At 48.5% G+C, this 19,841-nt stretch overlaps 1 protein-coding gene across 1 annotated transcript in view; it reads left to right on the plus strand.

Annotated features, from left to right (window-relative positions):
• Positions 1-19,539, plus strand: part of LOC124307766 (homeotic protein antennapedia) — a 59,918-nt gene extending 40,379 nt beyond the window's left edge. The window contains exons 3-5 of the mRNA XM_046769865.1: positions 9,494-9,718; positions 9,938-10,944; positions 16,720-19,539. Coding sequence (XP_046625821.1) covers positions 10,149-10,944; positions 16,720-16,973 — 1,050 coding nt within the window. The 5' untranslated portion in view covers positions 9,494-9,718; positions 9,938-10,148 and the 3' untranslated portion in view covers positions 16,974-19,539. The remainder of the gene's footprint in view (positions 1-9,493; positions 9,719-9,937; positions 10,945-16,719) is intronic.
• The last annotated feature ends 302 nt before the right edge of the window (positions 19,540-19,841 follow it).

Below are 19,841 nucleotides of genomic sequence, written 5' to 3' on the forward strand. Positions count from 1 at the left end.
AACGATATTCTTAATGATTCGTGAGGTATTTTCCATCCCGATATATCACGCTAGATTCCCGCGTAGGTACAGTAATGGGGGGGAGCAGCCGGTGTATCCGGCTACCCTGTCTATACGCAACGCAACAAACGTGCGAGCTCTGAATGGACCAGCAGCTATTGTGGTTCGCCTAACCTGCACGGTTAGGAGAAATATTTATTGCCAATCCGATATATACCTTACATGGAAGAGCGCATGCCATTGTGCGAAATCGTTGTCAACCCTTCGCCACGTTCCTCTCTATCTATTCGACCTCTGAATTCTTCTCTAAACGAGAATAAACACTCTGCATACGGTGCTCCGTGAATTATTCTCGAAAAACCTCGAGGTAAAGAATGAGAACGATCGAATTCGATCCACCGAATAACGCGAGTGACTGATTTTTTTCTCATCCGCAATTCCTCGCGCTCGTTCTCCCTGCCCGGCTTTCATCGACCCGGAGATTTAATTAAGCGGGTATTTTCTCCGGAGAAGCTGCACGCCCTTAATGAAAGTTTCGGATATTAGCCACCCCCTCCTCCCCCTTCGCCGAAGTGGGTGTAGCGACGCGTCTATAGGTAATCTTGTTCGAAACTTCGAAACCGATGGCGAGACGACCGCCGGGGTGGCGTCTTCCTTTTGTTCACGGCCCTGCCATTTTCTTCCCCGTCATCCCTTTCCGCTGCCCCGTCTTCCTCTCCCGCACCGCTGCGGGAACGGACGTTGAGCGTCGCGACGCCTCCCTCCCCCCCCCCCCCTTCTCCGCCATCCTCTGCCTCGTCCTCCTCCTCTTCCTCCCAGGCTTCGCTCCGCGCTCCGTGCTTCGGCCTTTGTGCTCTTGTCAACTTGTCAAACTACCCCTCCTGCCGACCAACCCGGGATCCAATACCCGGCCAACCCCTCGGCTCCTCTCCCGGACCTCCTATCCACCCGGATCCACCCGAACCGTCGCCTGGGAGCGACCGTGGCGAGCCTTCGTCGAGCCCTAGCTGCTGCTGCTGCTGCTGCTGCAGAACCAGCTGCCACGGGGGATCACATTTTTTCATTAGGTACACTCCCCCGAAAGACTGCACTCGAACCACCGCCGTTCAGGCTACCCCGAAACAAATCTAAACTTCGTTTTTTTTCCCCCCTTTCAACTCGAGAAACACTCGCTTGCACATTTTACCCTCGACAAATATACATGTGTATGCATATCGCTGCTTGATTTGTTTGAAGATGCTGTAACGCTGTAACAGTCGTTGGTAATTACGGTATTTCGGTCGGAGTGGAACCGTTGAAGAGACGTTCCTCTGTCCCAATTAAATATTGTATCTTGAACAAATTTTTGTTTAAAAGAGTTCTTGAAACTGAGCGAAACTGATGGGGAAATTTGGTGGTGTAAGAATGGAGAAAAATTAACGTATATTCAATAGAGCGTTATTATCTTGTCAACGAGTATCGTGATTTATATAAATGAAATTTTCGGCGCTGCTGCATGCTTGTTTTTAGTGCCACATTTTTTGTCGGAATATGTTTTTGTGAACGTGAAGAGAGGAGAAGCGTGAGAGTTGGGACGGTTTGAAATTTTAAAGCTTGCTCGGCTGTATACAGCGAAGCTTTCATTACGCAAAGCCGGATATATCGTGATCCAAAATTTTGCGTCGGTTAATGAGAGTCACGCAGCGATTTGATATTCCTAGGATACGGGATTTCGTCATTCGATGAAGTATAATTTTACAAAAATTCCAATTAGTAGAGATTGTAGTTTTGGCGAAGGATGTACGCTCGTCGGTAGTTATTTAGCTGATTTGGTATTCCGTACGTTTGACATTGGACACATGCAGGTGTAGCGGAAAAAAAAATTGAAAAAGTATACCCATAAAAATCGTAAAACAAGTTCTGCTGGTTTTTAATCAGATAAAATAAACATCGGCGGCAGAATATCCGGCAGAGGCTGATTCTCGACGATTGAATCGATCTTGCAACTCGGTTTCAACGGTAGATTCGTTAATTATTTCCCGTCATCAAACGACGACGATTAAAAAGTCTGGAGATGGTGAACCCATTTTATCTAAACCATGCAGGTCTCACACCTTGTCGTATCGTTCGCACGGTGAAATCGACGATATTACAAAATCGGTCCCGTTACAGCGCAAGGATCGCCACGTGCAGGACTAACCGCGGAAAAGATATCATCTCGATAAGAATCGTCATCCCGGCAGGATTCGTTATTACGCCAAGAGTCAAGTAACTTGGGACTCTTCGCCACCTGAGCCAGGTGTTGACAGATCCTGGCTTCTTACTAATTGCGTGACATAACTCAGGATAATATCGACTACGTGCTGCGTACCGATACGTACCAACACAAAACTAGCTTCCTAATTGCTTCGTTTCCACGGAGCCGAGTTACGTTCGTTTTCGGTGGTCCTATTTATCACTTTCCTCGTGGCTGGCTGTAAAATGTAGGTATATACACACGCGTAGGTACACCTTTGCATACGGGTGGCGGGAAAAACCGGCATCCTACTGGTTTCCCGGGTCGCGTTTAACCGATAAACATCACCGGACGATCTACGGCTCGTCCACCTTTCACCGTTTCTTTTACTCGTTCTTCTTCGCCCATCGCACGAGTCGAAGCCCGGAAGCTTGCGCGAGAATTGATTAATTCAATACGAGTGTTTATTCGTTTCTTTATTCGTTTCCTTGAATATCATCCCGAGTTCTGCTGCAGGTATGCTCACGGGGAAGGACACAGGTATGTACCTAAAGCCGGGCGCACAATGGGGAAAAATTTAATCAGTATCAAGGCGAAGCGACGAGGTGGTCCCCCAGGGCCGTAAACGTGTCGGCAATTTTAATTTAAGTTGATGTGTGCGACCGTAGCTCAGAATAAATCCGTCGGGTAATTATTTAAAAGTTATAGCGTTCCGGGATCGCTGGAATTTCTGGATGATGGGCCGTGTGGGTATATAATATACGTATGTGCACGCTGCAGCCGGGCAACAGACGAACGTGTAACATGCCCGTATCCCGGCACCGCGCTCAGATAGAAAGAGAGAGAGAGAGAGAGAGAGAGAGAGAGAGAGAGAATTTGCAGGCTTTCTGAACGAGCGAGTGGCTTCCACCCGGGTGATTTACGCGGTGACGTCAAAACTTTGCACTCTGGTGTCGCCCGGTCGAGAGCCGTGCGGGTCCCAACGCTTCAGGGATGTTCGCGCGAATTCCCTCCGTCGCCCTTCTTCGTCGCCGTTCTCCTCATCGTCGCGACCCTCGTCGTATGAAATTATTACAAGGACCGCTTTTATTCCTAGATGCGGGACAGCTCGTTTCACTCTCGTACCTACAGCTCCGAAAGTTTTCGGTGAAACGTTTCTTTAATTTCGAAGTCACCGCGCGCCGTAATATTACCGAGTTCGAGTTTCGGAGTGCCTGCAGCGATCCGGTGACCGCGATAGCCGGGAACCCGGTCCGGGGAAGGAATTTTTGGTAGACGAAAGAACATTACCTTGATGATACAGTAGAATCGCTTTGACTCAGGACTGACATCACGTGCGTCTTATACCGTCGTGGAAATTTCTCATTTTGTTTTATTGTTTTCTCTTCTTTTCTTTTTTTTTTCTCTTAATGACAAGTATGAAAAAAAAAATTGTACCACATGCGTTCGTGTTCGTTAGCCGAGCCGCCGCGGCCCAGGGTCGGTAGCGATTGAAGCTTGAACTTTGTCAGGAGACTCGCGCGGAGCCGCAAAAAGGAGGAGAAGAAAGAAGTGAACCATGGGACTTTTACGAGCCATTCCGGTTAAACCTGACAAGATTAAACTAGGTATCTAGTGACAATTCACCGCATTTTATGTCGGTTTTACCGACTTCCACTGACCTTCCTCGAGACCCGGGGATCTCTAGGGCCCAAAGTGAAAGCGACTCGTTTCCCCGGACTCGAAAACAAGGAGAAGATAGAAAAAATGTATACATCCGTGTACCCATACAGCGGCAAAAGTTTTACCCAAAAAATGTGAAAGTTAGGGATGAGCCTTCCACGAGGGTGCCCGTTCAAGGTGTTCGACCTCCCGCTGGGCGCGTTATGCAAACCTGCCAGACAACAAACGCTTTCGCTCTATTTTCTAATTCCCTCTTCCTTTTAGTTCCGTGATCTGACGCTACTGCTTCGGGAAAAACGACTTCACTAAAAGTTTTCCGGTCCGCGTGCCAGCCCGCGTTTTATTTATTTATTCTTTACTGTTACTATTTTTTATTATTATTTTTTGCGATAAACCGACTCGTCATTCTTCCTGCGGATGCGAAGGATTTTTCAACCCCGATATTCCCCTTTTCATCGCACCGATGTAACTCGTCCGTCCGAAACTTGGCGCGTGAGGCGCGGATTTAAAACGCGAGTGCCAAGCTCCCCTCAAAGCTACAGGAGTGCAGGTTGTAATCGATGACGTTTATCTTCCGCTCACCGCCGGCGGCCCTATCGACCCTCCCTCCCTCTCTCCGGCGTTTTCCGTGTTTCCTGACCGGGGAGAGCCGCCTCGTTTCGCCGCTTTTCTGTTTATTAAATACAAGCTGCGCTTGAGATAATAGAAAATCGCCCGCCTTTGTCCACGGCCGAAATGATCAACGCGGTAATAATTTTCGGACGGTTCAACCAATCTCTGGCCACGTATACGGGACAGCGTGCGCGGACGTCGCTGTATATTATACGGGTACGAAAGCATCCGTAGATACGATCTAGCCTCCGTCGGGCGAGTTTGACCAAGCGAGCGATTCGCCGTTCGCAGATCGGGTCCGCGTCATTTTTACCTGAGAGATACGATAGTGCGAAATGTAGCAACAAACGTGACGCTGTGTAATGCGCGTGTTATATTTCGCTTCCTTTATCTCGGTGTTGATACATATTTTTTTTTTTTTCGTTTGTTTTCCCGCTCGCTCTCCTCCTAAGCACGGATTATATGCAAATTCACAAGTGACCCTGAAATTTTCTTACTCAGCATCACCGTCGGACCGTAGAAAACATGTATACGAAATTCCGTAATTCCAATGTTAATGGAAACGCTGGACTTGACGCGTTCCACTCGAGGCAACCGGTTCTCTCTATCTGTATACACGTTCGTCAGCGTTATCGCAGCGGAATCGCCGGTCCGATCAACGTCGGGATTTATCACTCGAATCGCGCCATCCGCATCCTGATTCCACCGAGTCGTTGGTGGGTAAGCTCTCGAAAACTTTGGACACTCGAAAAGCTCGCACGATTTCCAATTCGAAATCACCGCAAGCGAAACGCGGAGCAAACGGCGGACAGCCTACCTCGGAGGTTGCAGTCCGGTATCTGCCAGCTGCGCAGTTTATCTCTGGGTCAGCTGACGATGGCGTAGCTGCCGAGGAGAATTACGAACGCGATTGCCACGCACGCACGCAACTTGCGCGCGACGCTGCTTTCGACCGTGCGTCCTTGCAAACTGGTTTCCTGGACTCGCGATTATGCTAATCGGCGAACACGCGCGTGCAGATAACTTTTCGAAAGCTCATCTCGCTCGCCTGCTGCAGAAGCTCGGTATCGCGGTGATCTGTTCGGAGTTTGAGTTCGATTTCAAAACCGAGGGCAAGAAAGTTCCAAGCGTCATTGACGCAAGCTGCAGACGTCTTACAACGATTCCGTCGTTTTTTCTCGTCATATCAACTGCCAAGTTCAATCAGACGCATCGTCTGGTTACGTAATGCGGAAAAATTTTACTTTTGGTTGATTTTGCCTCACGCACACCTATCCTCGGTCTGAATTATTCCTACCACCAAGACGCGGAGGATCTTAGAGATCCGTCAGTGTCATCGGCTCGTCTGCTCCTTCGCTTAGCATTTTTACGGCCCCTCGGCGGTTCTTCCCGAGTTGGCTCCTGAAGAACTGGCTCTTGAGGAGTTAGTTTATGACTGTTTTACGGCCGGCACGGGTCCCGGTCCGCCCCGGCCCATTACGAGTGCCATTTACGGCCCAATAGTCATCGGAGGCCCATCTGGCCGTTTATCTCCACGAGTCAACACGTCCTAAATCAATTCAATCGCAGTCCATCTTACCGCCGCTCTCGATATCCAGGCATACTGTAACACCTACTCGGACTTGAGAGGCTCGATACCGTTTGGGGTGGTTGGCTTTTTTTGTGGATCCCACACAGGAGGCTCGCACCTCCGGCAGGATTTATGCCTATCGATTCGATTCACGTTGCAGCGCTCCTTAATCGAACGGACGATTCTTTCGTTCACTCCGTATCAGACTGCAGGCGCGACTCGGTGATGCTACGCTCGAATGTAATCGCGGCGAGATAGCCGGCGGAAGAATAGACGAGGAGACGAGACGAGAGGGAAACGGGGCTGAGCGTCAGAAGTAGCTAGAGAGAACAAAGGGACCGCTGGCGAGGCCATTTTGATAAATAGAGGCCATCGTAGCAGCGCGACGTCATCTTCTATATCCAGCGATGGCGTCACGTGGCGCTCCATGGCGCTCCACCCTGCTTTCAATCACCTTGGCCTCGAACCCACCCAGCTGTCAAGCTCGCTCCACCCCGTTTTTTCCACCACTTTCCGACGGATATCGCTATCGCCATCTCACGGCGAAACGGCCAACGTCTTAATCCCAGAAACGGTATGTCGGTTTATGAACCTTCCGACCGATGCCGCCACCCGTGATCGCTTGTCTACCGGGTGTCCAAAAACTTCCGGGGTCTCGATCAGCCGGTCCAGAAGTAAGTCGGACGCAATTTTCCGACGCAGATTGGCCGAGCTTTTCAAAAATTCGGCGCGAAAGCGCTGATCGAACGAACTAACGGAGCAACAAAAGCGTCCTTTCGCGAGCTTGCAAGATAAGCCGATTTTACTGCAGGTACCTCGAGCAACTAAAATACAAAGACAATCGCCGCGTGGAATTGAGTTCGAATCGGACGCTGGGAGGAGGGACGATTTATGTGGACGGCCAGACGCCGGATGGACGGACGGAAGAACGGACCCGGGGGTGGACGTGCCCAGGTACGCGGGGCGGCGGAGGCGCGGAGCGCATAGAAGCGCTATCGGCGGCCATTCATCAATCCGGGGAATCAATACGCGGGAATTAATGAAAGCGCCGCGCGAACAGCGGGCGAACGCGCGGAATGTTAATCGCGATCCACCCCCGCCCTCCATCCCCCCCCCGACACCCGCGTGCCGCGTTCGAAATCCCGAGGGTCGTCCACTCCCAGCCACCCCCACGCCCACGTGTATATTCCATCGCACGCCGATCCTTCCAGCTTGAGTCGCTTCGCACATGTGTGCATAGCGAGGACCGCGAGGCGCGATACTTTTACACCCCTGTTTTTTAAACCCCCGCAGGGTTTCAGAAGACCGCGATATTCCTGCTGGCGATGAAACCATCGTCGTATGAAATTTATGCACATCTAGATCGGGTGTACGGATGTGTTATGTAACATATGCTCTCTAATCTCGGACAAGTCCCTCAAGGGTTTCGTACTATTAGTTGAAGTGGAATATCTTTGACTGCATTGAAATTAATTTTTGATTTTTTTTTTTATTTTTCAAAATTGTTAATGCCACAGTATCACAGAATGACGTAATATGACTGCATTGACAAATGAAAGTATCAGAGAAATCCAGACGATAAGATTGAGATAAGAGTCGGTACCCTCGGATAAAGAAATCGTGCAATTTCTTACTGTAAAATATTTTTGCATTATAACTAAATAAATGTAACTCGTAATTAAAAAATTGCCAAGATATTGTTACACACACCCAGACAAGACTTGTTGAAGCAACTGAAGATAATTATTTTACTTGGCCAAATGTAACGATAATATATAGTGAAATTGTAAGTGCTTCTTTTTTCTTCTAATTGTTACAGAGGTGAAAAAATTATATTTTAAAAATCATACACTGGATTAATAATTTATGCATCGTCCGATGTAATCTCATTTATTCAACTGAATTGAAAACTACTTGAATGGCGAAACCATGTTTTCCCCTTGTTTACATACATATTTGATTAATCCAACGAATCCTTTCTCTCGTATCTCGAGAGAGAATTAACCAGGCGTGAAAATCAGATACACTGAATGAGCAGCACTGCTCGGATGGCGCCTGCAAGTATGCAAGCTAAAATACATCTCGATTTTCCGGTTGCCTACCGAGCCCTTGGTCAGGATCTCGTCATCTGCATATATTCGGTGTTCGTTATCCACTGTGGATATAACAGCATTTGTCTGTACTATTACATGCGAGTCTATTGGCTCGAGGAATTTGTATGAATCACTTATTATTATCACATATATCAATTTACAAAACGTCATATTTTTTGTTTCGTCGGGAAAAAAAAGAAAGGTAATTTTTTTATTGTAAAACACAGACGGCGTAGCACCGTTATTTGAATTATTTATACTCCAGACGTGACTTGTGAATCCATATTCGCGGGCACTCAGCGTTCCGTTCGGCAACTTTTATTTTTACCCGTGCGAAAGAGTTTGCATTCACAATTTTCCTGGTCAGGACATGTGCGTATTATATTTTGAAAAATTTATTTCCAACCATATTGCATTGTATTCACAGCTTGTTATTATTCACTGTAGTTACTCCTCTAATCAAGTTCATACCAAGATTAATCCGAGTTTGCAAATCTCAGTGATTAAATTATCCACTATAAGATTCACCGCTCACCTACGCAGTTCCAATTTAACGTGAAATGCGTCGTTGCATGCAAATTCTGTCCGCTGAAAAACTTCGTTCGCGCATATCAAAACAAGGAAACATTTCAGATGAATATTAATTAATCCGTGCAGTGCAGCATCGTGTATTAACGCTGAAGATTGTACGGCAGTAGAGCTGACGTAAAAGTACAAAGAAACCCACGAGACATGGCTCCGAACCAAGCTTGAGGCCAATTTGAAGGAAATTAAACGACTTTGATGACCGCAATGATTAACGTGGGCGAGATAGCGCAGCTGTTACTTTGTACAAATCTAACGCCGACAGTGTATCACAGTCGTAGTCAAAGCTTGCGAGAGTGTAACGACATGAAAGAAATCGGCCAACACGCGGCTGGCCATTAAAATCAACTCGTGAGATTTTTCTCCAAATTTAGCGATCGTTTTAGCCCGCCCACAACGACGCGACGCAGGGCTGGAAGTAGGACGGTTGCAGGCATAGACGAGGGCCGTCTGGGCGATGGCCGTCAGCGTGACGAGCACGTGTGCCCGTCGCCGTCTGTCACTGAAACAGACCTCGGTTCACCAGTCAAACTTTGGTAAAGTGAGCTTTTGCGCAATGGGAGCAAGCGGCCGCTGTTCGGTCTCCGTCATTCCGGCGAGATGTTTTCCCTTTGCCCGCTGATTGCCGGCTTTGTGCCCACGCGAGCGCGCTCCGGCTCGAAAGCCGCATTTGTATAATAACAGTTGAGTGCTGATTCCGATCTGATCAAAACCGCACGGAGTAAATATAGAATTTTTCTTCCCAACGTGTTACAGGTGCGGCGTAGCGTCGACAGCGGCGAGCAGCACGGAACAGGAAGGAGACATAACAACCGTCGCGTTGTCATCGGCGCCTCCCCGATCCATCGTCAAGAGAGTCCGACATCGTCGGAATTATCTGCCTAATTATCACGGAGAGGACGAAGCTTCGCTATTATTTATCGCCCGGAAACGGTAGTAACGTGGTTCTAGTGCGGCCAAGAGTAGCATCTACGCCCCTCGGTAAGTCTCGGTGTGGTGGTGTGACCAAGTTTGTTGGTTTCTTTTGTTCTTTCATCCCCAATTTGGAATTGTTGAAAAATCTAATCCCCGCCCCACAACCGTGCCCCGAAACCCCCGGTGACGCCGGATAAAAAGTAAAAAGTGATATACGAAGAAGTGCGTGTGATTTTCTGGTATTGTTATATTTCTTCTTTTTTTTTTCTTTTCTTTTTCAAAAAGAAAACTCGGTGCCGTATCGTCACCGTTCCGGATAAGTGCGAATGAAACCTGTACGAGTATATTAAAAAGTACGAGAATCAGTGAAGTGTGCACGAAATCCGCATTGTAGAAAGGTAAAGTGGAATATCGAGTGAACGAAATAAGGAAACGGAGCCTCAGCGGTGATAGAGGCGCGGGTGAAAAGGTGTGGATTTGCGGTGATAGTGGTAGCATGAGTTCGTACTTTGCCAATCAGTTCGTTACTGACCTTCGCAATGGCGGGGTCGAGCACCCCCATCAGCACCAGCAGCACTACGGGGCTGCCGTCCAGGTGCCCCAGCAGACCCAGGGAATGCAGCAGCAGCCTCAGCAGGCCGCCGACCCCTGCGACCCGAGCCTCCTCAGGCAGGGTGTTCCCGGTCACCACTACGGGGCGACGGCGGGACAGCAGGGCATGCCGTACCCCAGGTTTCCACCCTACGATCGAATGGACATTCGCAACGCAGCTTACTACCAGCAGCAGCAGGAGCACGCGGGGATGGACGGCATGGCCGGTTACAGGTCGTCGTCGCCGAGCTCGGCGATGGGTGGGCACATGGGGCACACGCCAACGCCGAACGGACATCCGTCGACGCCGATCGTCTACGCGAGCTGCAAGCTCCAGGCGGCCGCGGTCGACCACCAGGGTGGCGTCCTCGACGGACCCGACAGCCCCGACCCCCTCGTCGAGTCGCAAATGCACCATCAGATGCACCCCCAGCATCCCCACATGCAGGCGCAGCAACCTCCGATCCAGCAACATCAGCAGCACATGCAGCAGCAGCAGCACATGATGTACCAACAACAGCAGCAGGCCGCTCCTCAGCAGCAACAGGCCGCCATGCACCCCCAGCAGCAGCAGCAACCTCCCCCCCAGCATCAGGGCGTCGTCACGTCGCCCATCGGACAGCAGCAGCAAGGAGCACCGCAGGGCACCGCCGGTGCCAACCTTCCCAGTCCGCTCTATCCCTGGATGAGGAGTCAGTTTGGTAAGCGCGCGGATCCCTCCTATACTAGATCGTATGCTTCCAGCTTAGAGATATTTCAGGGCTTAGGCTACTCGTCGTCGGAGTATTTCTTCGCTGAACGGAGATTCGCGGTTGCCGCAGTCCGAACGAGTTCTAGATCCACCTTGGACGGTTGAATCCACAGTGTCGCGTCGACTCTTTTTCGAAAGTCTTGAACGCTGCGGTGAGCGTACGTTTTCTCGAAATTATTTCCAGGTAGCTTCGAGGTACTGACAATCGCTGCGGCGGGATACCTGCAGCCCGGTTCGAGAGAACTGCCCGGCCATGCCGCAACCGTGCGTAAAACTAGACCAGATTGTATATCAACTGTTGCGAACAGATATTGCCGGCCCGAGAGCGCGCTGCATCGCCGCGGCACAATGCCTCCACTTTTCTAGACACGTCGCAGCGATCCGGGTTATTTATTACTCTGACCTTTTAGCCCGTCAGTTTCAACGCGCGCGGTTACCAGCCCCATAAAAGTCTTTTTCCTCGCTTACCGTTTCTAGAGTATACTCGCCTTACTTACATGCCTCTTCATACCAGAAGCTCGTGCACCTAGACTGCAAGATTCTTGTCCATCCAGTTTTATGCCATCGCTGAGTGGCCTGTGCTTTGACTATCGAGTTACCGAAACCTCGCGCGATTTCTCCTCATCAAAATCACTCTTTTTTCTCCACCTCTCCGACGTCGAATTCCGCCAACAGACGCAGGCGTTGATTTTTCGGAGGTTCGGAGACTTCCAAGGATGCGTTTTAGAAACCGGGCTACTGCGGAGAAAACTATAGCGACTCAAGACCCGAAAGAGCGCGCAACAAGGGGAGGATTTATGACGGTTTTAACGAAGTGATAATAGCTCCGGTCGTAACTTACGTCTGGGTCGGTATACCGACCTTTGAGGCGGCCAGGTATCGGATGCTTAACTGTACAGGTTGTAGGGCGTCCGGACCCCCGCTGAGTTTGCTCTTATTTCGTCACCACCCTTGGACCCCCTATGGCCCAGCATATTGCCCAACTCCTGAGAAATATACCTCGAGGTATTACCTAACCCCGGTTCTCAATCCGCACGAAGGTCGGTCCGTAGGTGCCTAGTTGCGCGAGTATGACGTTCAGCTCAGTCGTAAGTCACCGGGCCTTGCCATAACGCGTTTCATTCGCTCTCCGCGAAACTCCTCGTGATTTCTCGCCTCTTGCGAATTTTGTTTCGTTCCGTGATAACGTACCTGATGGATTTTTCCAAGAGGAGAAATAATAACGAGCTTAAGAGACATCGAATTCGCGGAATGCGGAATAATAATCAGTGCAATCGAGACCTCGAGCTTAGGCCAGTGAGAGTAGAGAAGAGGGTCGCTTGAACTGATAGTGGAATGTTTTCGACCCACCGAATGACCTTCCGCGATAAGATCCAGGCTCTCGGTAAGTCTTCCACGAGTTCCCTGCGTTTTTGAAATTTCATTCGAAGCATACCTTGCGCGGGTACCGTCTCTTCTCGGCGAGGTAGGGTAACCTCGCCGCGTGATTGGCCGATAAGCAGGCCTACCGTTCCTCATGTATGACGACGCGAATGCAACGACGGCAGGAAGAGAGGGTCTCCGAGCTTTCTCACAGATGTCGGCACATGGACCCAGCTTGGCTTCATCTCGCACGTTGTTTTTCCCCCTTTTTCAACCCGTTTCATGTCCGACTCGAATTACCGTCACCTTTCGTAAAAAGTATGTAGCAACTTGTTCGCTATTTGTAACAAATTAAAATCCCGAGCCTCCCGTCGAGCTTATAAATAAATCGATGAATTATGCATCGTCCCGTCGTTCCGCTGCAGATTCAATGCGATCTAGGTATATAATTCTGCGCATTCATAAAAACACATTCGAAAAAGCCGTAAGAATTTCGTTGCCTTCCTATCCGTTTGCTTCGGAAAAAAGTTTAGGTAAGAAAAAGGTACGTGACGTCTAGAGATTGATCGCGGAATTCTCCAGGCGTCCGATGCCACGTATGGCTGAGGTAATTTCCGCAGAATTTACTCGGAAATAATTTTCTTTGAAGGAAAAAATTTTTTGAAAATTTCTTTTATATCCTCGCCACGGCTTCCGGGGATGGATGAAACCGTGTACCGTTTCTGTTTGTGATATGCTGTCCGCGGGCACTCGTGACGAATACATCGCTACGTTCCTTTTTGTGAACGAACGGACCTCATGTTTTACGAGCTCGCATCCATTAGCCTGTCTAAGCCGCAAATTGAAACGGTAAAATACAATATTAGACGCGATATGTCAAGAGAAGAGAGGCCGCGGTATCGTTTGTATTCGAGTTTTGAACGTACGAAGAATCCCGGTAAACTTCCGCCGACACGAAGGAGACCTCGATTTCCTTTGTCTTCGAAGATACGTTGTGTCGGCTGTCGGAAATTATGACTGGAAACTTCCGCTCTGCTTTACGAAGATCTGAAACAACGATCGCGGAGATTCTTTTCATAGGATCAATCCAAATCTCATCATCCTCCGGTAGCCAACCTGAAAAGGTGACGTTGATTTTACTCGACCGGTTCCTTTCTTCCAGGCGAGCCTCCGTTACCTCTGCAAAAGTGTAGAAAGAAAGGGCGAAAGATATTGTTGACACAAGGTCCAAGGGACGATTTATGATTTGATATCCCCTCATGAATATTTTATAACCTGGTCACGTTATTCATGTGTAGATCGGCGGCGGCGGGTACGCGCGGGGTAATTCGTTTATTTCTGATTCAGTGCTCGGTAAGAAAGCTCTGCTAGTGCGACGGGTGACGTGACAAAAACATTTCGCACGCGCGGTCCGATCGTCCTGGCCGCTTGCGCTGAATTCGTTGGACTTTGCTGACGACGGTGAACCGCAAGCGGCAGTGATTTACTCGCCAGTGTACCGGAGGCGCACATTTTTCTCATCGGTAGGTACCCGTCTCGTCCTCTCGTCCGAAAATAAGAAACAGAAGAAGAAGAAGAAGAAGGAGAAAATCCGTCATGGATGTTCTCGTTAATAGGAGTTTTCTTTTAATTATAATTTGGTCGGCATTTCTCGTCGGTTGAACCGGAACGATGGTGGCGGCTTTGGAATTCAAAAGGGGGCTGGAGCATGGGAGGAGGGAACGGAGCGAAGAAAATGAAGCTAGTCCCGAGGATGAGAGCTAGGTGTTTGGGTAACAGGCGAGGGGGGAGTAGCCGAGGGATGACGATGACGGATGATCCTACGGGAAGACGCGCGGCTAGGCTCTCGTCGGTTTCGTGCGCGGCGGCCATGCCGCATATAGTATCAGCCGCAGGACCCGTGACGCGGCTAGCCGAGTCGGGAAGACGAAGACGACGCCTGCACGAGTTTCGGGGTGAGATTAGACGGCTGGCCCACGACTCGGCGGAGCCGCTTTTCGCTCATTATCTCAAAACGCCGCGGCACCGCTCCGGGGTCTAGCCGGAGTCTGTCTGCGGGATCCCGGCGTCCGTCTGTCCGCCGTGCTGCAGACGTTCGGGGCAAAAACGCGAGGCTCCCCTCTCGCCTCACCGCGGCCCCCTTTAACCCCTTTGAATACGTTATCCCCCGGGCCCGCGGCCAGGCGGGGCAGTATAATTCCCTTTTTGTTGTGACGCGGGGTTGCTTGGCAATCCCCCTCCGTCTACGCGTTGGTACACCTCGCCGCGATTTAACGGTCGGGGAGAATTTTCTTGCTTTCTTTCTCTCTCTCTCTCTCTCTCTCTCTCTCTCTCTCTCTCTTCCTTTCCCTTTCTCTTTGCTTTTTTTTCTCTTCAAACTCACAGCTTCCGGGCATACGATTCAATGTACGGATTCGACGCCGAGAGGCGCTTTATTCCGTTGCGTTCCAAACTCGTTAGGTACAGAAGCGGACGCGACAATCGCTGACAGTCGGTCTTCGGTCTGCTCCATAATTACCACCCCCTACGATCCTGATAGTCAAACGTCACGACCTGTTGACCACTCCTTGAACTTTCACGGTAATTCGTAATTAGGGGGTTATTTTTGCTTTACATAAATGCTTATAATTGCGCATGGGAATTCGTAGGACGGTTCTTGATCGCATTAAATTCACTTACGTATCCACACGAGCTGCGAAAGTTCGCTCAACAATTCTTGGGCACTTTAAGATTTATTCGGAGGATATTAGGTGGGTCGAAAGCGGTCGTAAGCTGCGAGGGGACGGTGGAAGCTTGCAGGCTTTCGCGCATGAATAGTTGGTCCCGGTCTTGAATCGTCGTCTCGCTTCTTTTGCCGCACTTCCGAACGAGTCGAGGTCCCGGTCCAAGGTTCGAGCTGTGAGTTGGGTTTGGTGTTGAACCAAACGAAGTTGAAATCGTGGTTAGACAAGTCGCGGATACCCGAGAATGAGAAAAGCCGTTCCATCTTAGAACCGAGATAACGTCGGAGATCGAGTTCTAGTATCTAATCGCAAAGGTCGGGCGCCGATTCCCAAGCCCGCGTACATGCAAGACTGGTTTAATTGGACCCAGAGTCTGGTGCGGACCGCGCCTTATTAGCGGGTTACAACATCCGGCTAGCTGTTAATCTGAAAAGTCCTGGCGTGTCCTGCGGCGGCTCGAAAGACCAGTTGGGTCCGGTGCAGCAGGTTCGGCGCGGCAGCGCCAGAAGATATCGAAGGGGGGGCGAGAGGAGCGACGAGCGTACCCTGGCCTATAATAAGCAAGGGGGCCCGGTCGGTCCGGTGTCGGTATCACGGACGAAGCCCCGGCCGTGTGGACGGAACGCACACGCACCGAGTTGCGGCATGTTGCGCTGGTTCGGTTCACGCTGCGCGAGCTCGAGCGAAGGCAGCAGCTCCAAGGCAGACCCATAAATCTCGCGGGCATACTCCGAGGGACATTTGATCCTTGCGTAACCCAACGCCGTTAATTTATCGCTACGCGCGTTTAAAGTCAAACCTCGCCGGTGCGGCCGCTCCGCAACGGCGCCGCGGAGGAACCCGGGATCCAATGACACCGCGGTTCGGTTAAGCTCTGGAATCGTTCGCCCGCGAAGGAACGGACGGATGGACGGACGTGCGAAAGCTCGCTGAAACCGTGATACGTCGCTGCGGAATTCCGCGGAGTTTTACCGAATTCTTTCTCTCCGCGTGCGGAGGATCGGCGGGATCGGTATGCTGTTAATTTGAGAGTCTGGCCCGAGGGGCGATGGGGCAGGGCATGTTCGTCGACCGGGATCAGACCGTCCTCCGCTTCGCGGGGCCGCGTCGTCTCTCTCCGTCTGTATCTTTCTCCATCTTTTTCTCTCTTTCTTCGTCTGTCTCGCTTCTTCTCTCGCAAGCTCGGATCCTTATCCGGGTGATCTCGCGGTCTCTCTCGGCCGCGAAACCTCGATCCGTCTTCATCGGCCGACAGCACGACGGGCGGCGTTTGCCTCGAATGCCTGCCGCTCCTTCCTCCTCCTCCTTTTCCTCCTCTTCTAATTTCTTCTCCCTCGTTCTTGTCCTCCCCTTTATCGTCCTACTCGTCTAGTCACCTTGGAACACTCCCCGCCCTTTACCTCCGACTCTCTCAGATTACACACAGCCACGGATAGTTTCAGAAGTTTGAACCCCACGCGGGGATTAGTTCTACAACCACGGCGTTTTAAAAATCGCACCTACCTTCTCGGTCGGCACGCGTTTACGGACTGTGAAAACCGTTGTTCCGGCGATCGACGTACCTGTAAAAAACTATTATATACACCCGATTTAACCTTCGGTTTGATGAGGAATGTGTTTTTGCTTTTGAATTTTTCCAGAGAGGAAACGGGGCAGGCAAACGTATACGCGATACCAAACATTGGAGCTCGAGAAGGAGTTCCACTTCAATCGGTACCTCACGAGGCGGCGACGCATCGAGATTGCGCACGCCCTATGTCTTACCGAGAGGCAGATAAAAATCTGGTTCCAAAACAGAAGAATGAAGTGGAAGAAGGAGAACAAGACGAAGGGCGAGCCAGGTTCCGGCGACGGCGACACGGACATCTCGCCGCAGACCTCGCCGCAGGGTTGAACCCTGGACGCGGGTGAGCTTCCTACAGAGGTCTCTGCATCTCTCAGGGTCGCACCTTGTCTTCAGCACTACCTCCTCCCCGATGACCTCCAAAATGACCCCCCCCCCCTGCCCCCCCCGACCCCACACACAGCAATGACGCTTATCTTGTCGTGTTAATCAAGTTGCTCGTACCAAAAAATGATGTTGTAGAGAAATGGCAGAGTTGTTTTTTTTTTTTTTTTTATTTCTGTTTTATTCACGTACGTACACGCGTACGTGTGTGTGCATACGCATAAACGCATATACGCGAACTCTGCGGCCGAAATCGAAATCGAAGTCGCAAGTCGCAAGCCGACGTAGGAGCGTGCAGAGACGTTGAGGAGATTGTACAGAAGTAGAGGAATTGGTGAGGCCGGATGCGGAAAAGTGAATATAAATACGCTGATAGGGATATATGCAAAGGGACAGATGTACGATGTACGTATTACGGTGATGCGCAATGCTACGGAAAAATACTGGATCACATGCTAATCAGAACCACGTTAACCTCTATTACGTTTAATTGAATAATTTACTAAAGCCTATATAGATGTAAAGATTATATACCTTAAATACGTAACTTAACGAAACCACGATAAGACGAAGGTGGAGATAATGCGAAGGGATAGAAAGGACAGAAACACTCGCACACTCACACACACGCAGACCGACGCACGCGCGCGCAGGCGATAATTGTAAAATTTAGAAAGCGTTTATTATTATTTATTATTCTCTTGTACACGTCGGATGTGTTGCGTTATATACATTATATATATGCGAAGTTACAGCGATTAGGATTTAATAGCGTAACAGTAGAAAACACGGTTTAATCCCCTGTAACTTACATAAATCTTTATTACGTAGCGGTATGTATGATTCATATATAGGCAGTTTAGAATTTAGATTGTTTAGATAGCTCCCTTATACGTTTATTATACCGCGGTGCTGGCTCGGCAAGGGTGGGAAATACACGCGACGTGCCAAGTACGATTTTTTTGTCTTCGTAAAACGAGAGAATGAAAATTGAAACGATTTTAAATTCACGTTACGGGCAAGAAGTACCTACAATATTTACGTACGTAAAGGAAAAATGTGAAATTTAATGGAAATTTTATATAAATGAAAGAAAGTAAAAAAAAAAAAAAAAAGAAAAATCTGTCAAGAGAACTCAGCTAAAAAGTTGATAGTAAAAAGAAAGAAGAAGCACGCGAAAAATATATATTGAACAAAATTGAACCGTCAAATCAAACGTCTCGGAAATCGGGCGAACTTATTTAATTATTGTACAGTAATTTTAACGAGACTTACGTTATATTATATAATATAGTAGTACAACGTACGCGCGGAAGTTGCAGTATTGTCATAGTGCTCTGTAATCGAGAAAATCAAACCCCCGGTGCAACGGTGATAAATTTGCTATTGCATGCCCGAACCCTCAAACGGTTGAAGTTCGTTCGTTGCTTTGAGCATCTTGAATCTGTCTTCACTTTCCGCGCACTTACGATCGGAAGGGAGGGCGATAGAAAAAGAGAAAACAAGCGAAAAATAATGAGACTCAAACCGTATGGTTTAAGCGTCGAAGCGGATTGCAAACGGCTGTTAGAAATTTTCCGGGTTGTGTAAAATAGCGGAAAACCTAAGAACTAAGCAGAAACTGTTGTAAAGCGACTCATCTTTCCTTCCCAACGTCATCGCGAGGGCGGTTCATCGAATGTACCTATATAAATGAGAATTTCGTTGAGGAGCTGCAACCCGATTTTGACAACTTCATTTCACACGGAAAGACAATTGCTCGGCCGCATCAGTACGGTTTAATTCTACTGCTACTATGCGCTACTACGACTACTCTTACAACTACTACACTACTACTATTACTACTACTCTTACATCTACTACTACTACTACTACTACTACTACTACTACTACTACTACTATTATTATTATTATTATTATTACTACTACTACTACCCAATTGATTCTGATATTACTAGAAGTGTAGCCAACTTATGCGTTATACCCAGTATCTCGCAGAACGCGTGAACAGGATATTGGGTTGATCTCGAAAGTGAGTTTATATAGTGAGTTTAAACGGTAGGTGTGTATAGGATGTATATATACACGGATATATGATGTAACACGCGCGTAATAACAGCTGCAGTGTTCTGTACATATTGAATGAAAGGAATTTGAGATTATTCGTTTTTAAAACTATTTAATACGAGGAGAGAACGATTAATTTACGGTGGAAAAAGAAATTTTTTGGTATAATTAAGTATTATGGTTAAGTACCTTTACCTTATATTATACATACATTACCCTATTTAAAAAAAAAAAAAAAAAAAAAAAAAGAAAAAAAAATCAGAGAAAGAAAGATGAAAAATTATTAAATTCACCCTGCTCCGCGGACGTGAGGCCAAGTTACCAGTGAAATAGCATGTAGTAAGAATTATTATTGCGTTATTACGATTTTCAAATACAGTGCAGTTCGTTCATTTTGTGGAACCGGTAAACTCAAATTTGCAGATTTCTGAAGGATATCATTAAACAAAAAAAACAAAGAACAATGAAAATAATAATAATTTATTCTTCGAACATTTTCACGATATAATAAATTACGTCCATTGCGTTAAAGCACCGAACTTATGAGTGTGCAAAAAAAAGAGTACCTTTGACTAGAAATCGGTGGTCCTAAACTCGAATCTTTTTCAAATCCGACATGACACGCGTAAGTATATTGAATTTTTTCCCCCCATCAGCTTCAATTTCCGGCCGTTTGACGGGCTGCGAAAATTCTTGTGCCGTGTTGTAAAATTATTAGATTCACACGTAGTTTATTATCACAACATG

Source organism: Neodiprion virginianus, chromosome 1, assembly GCF_021901495.1.
Source record: "Neodiprion virginianus isolate iyNeoVirg1 chromosome 1, iyNeoVirg1.1, whole genome shotgun sequence".
NCBI classification, from domain to species: domain Eukaryota; kingdom Metazoa; phylum Arthropoda; class Insecta; order Hymenoptera; family Diprionidae; genus Neodiprion; species Neodiprion virginianus.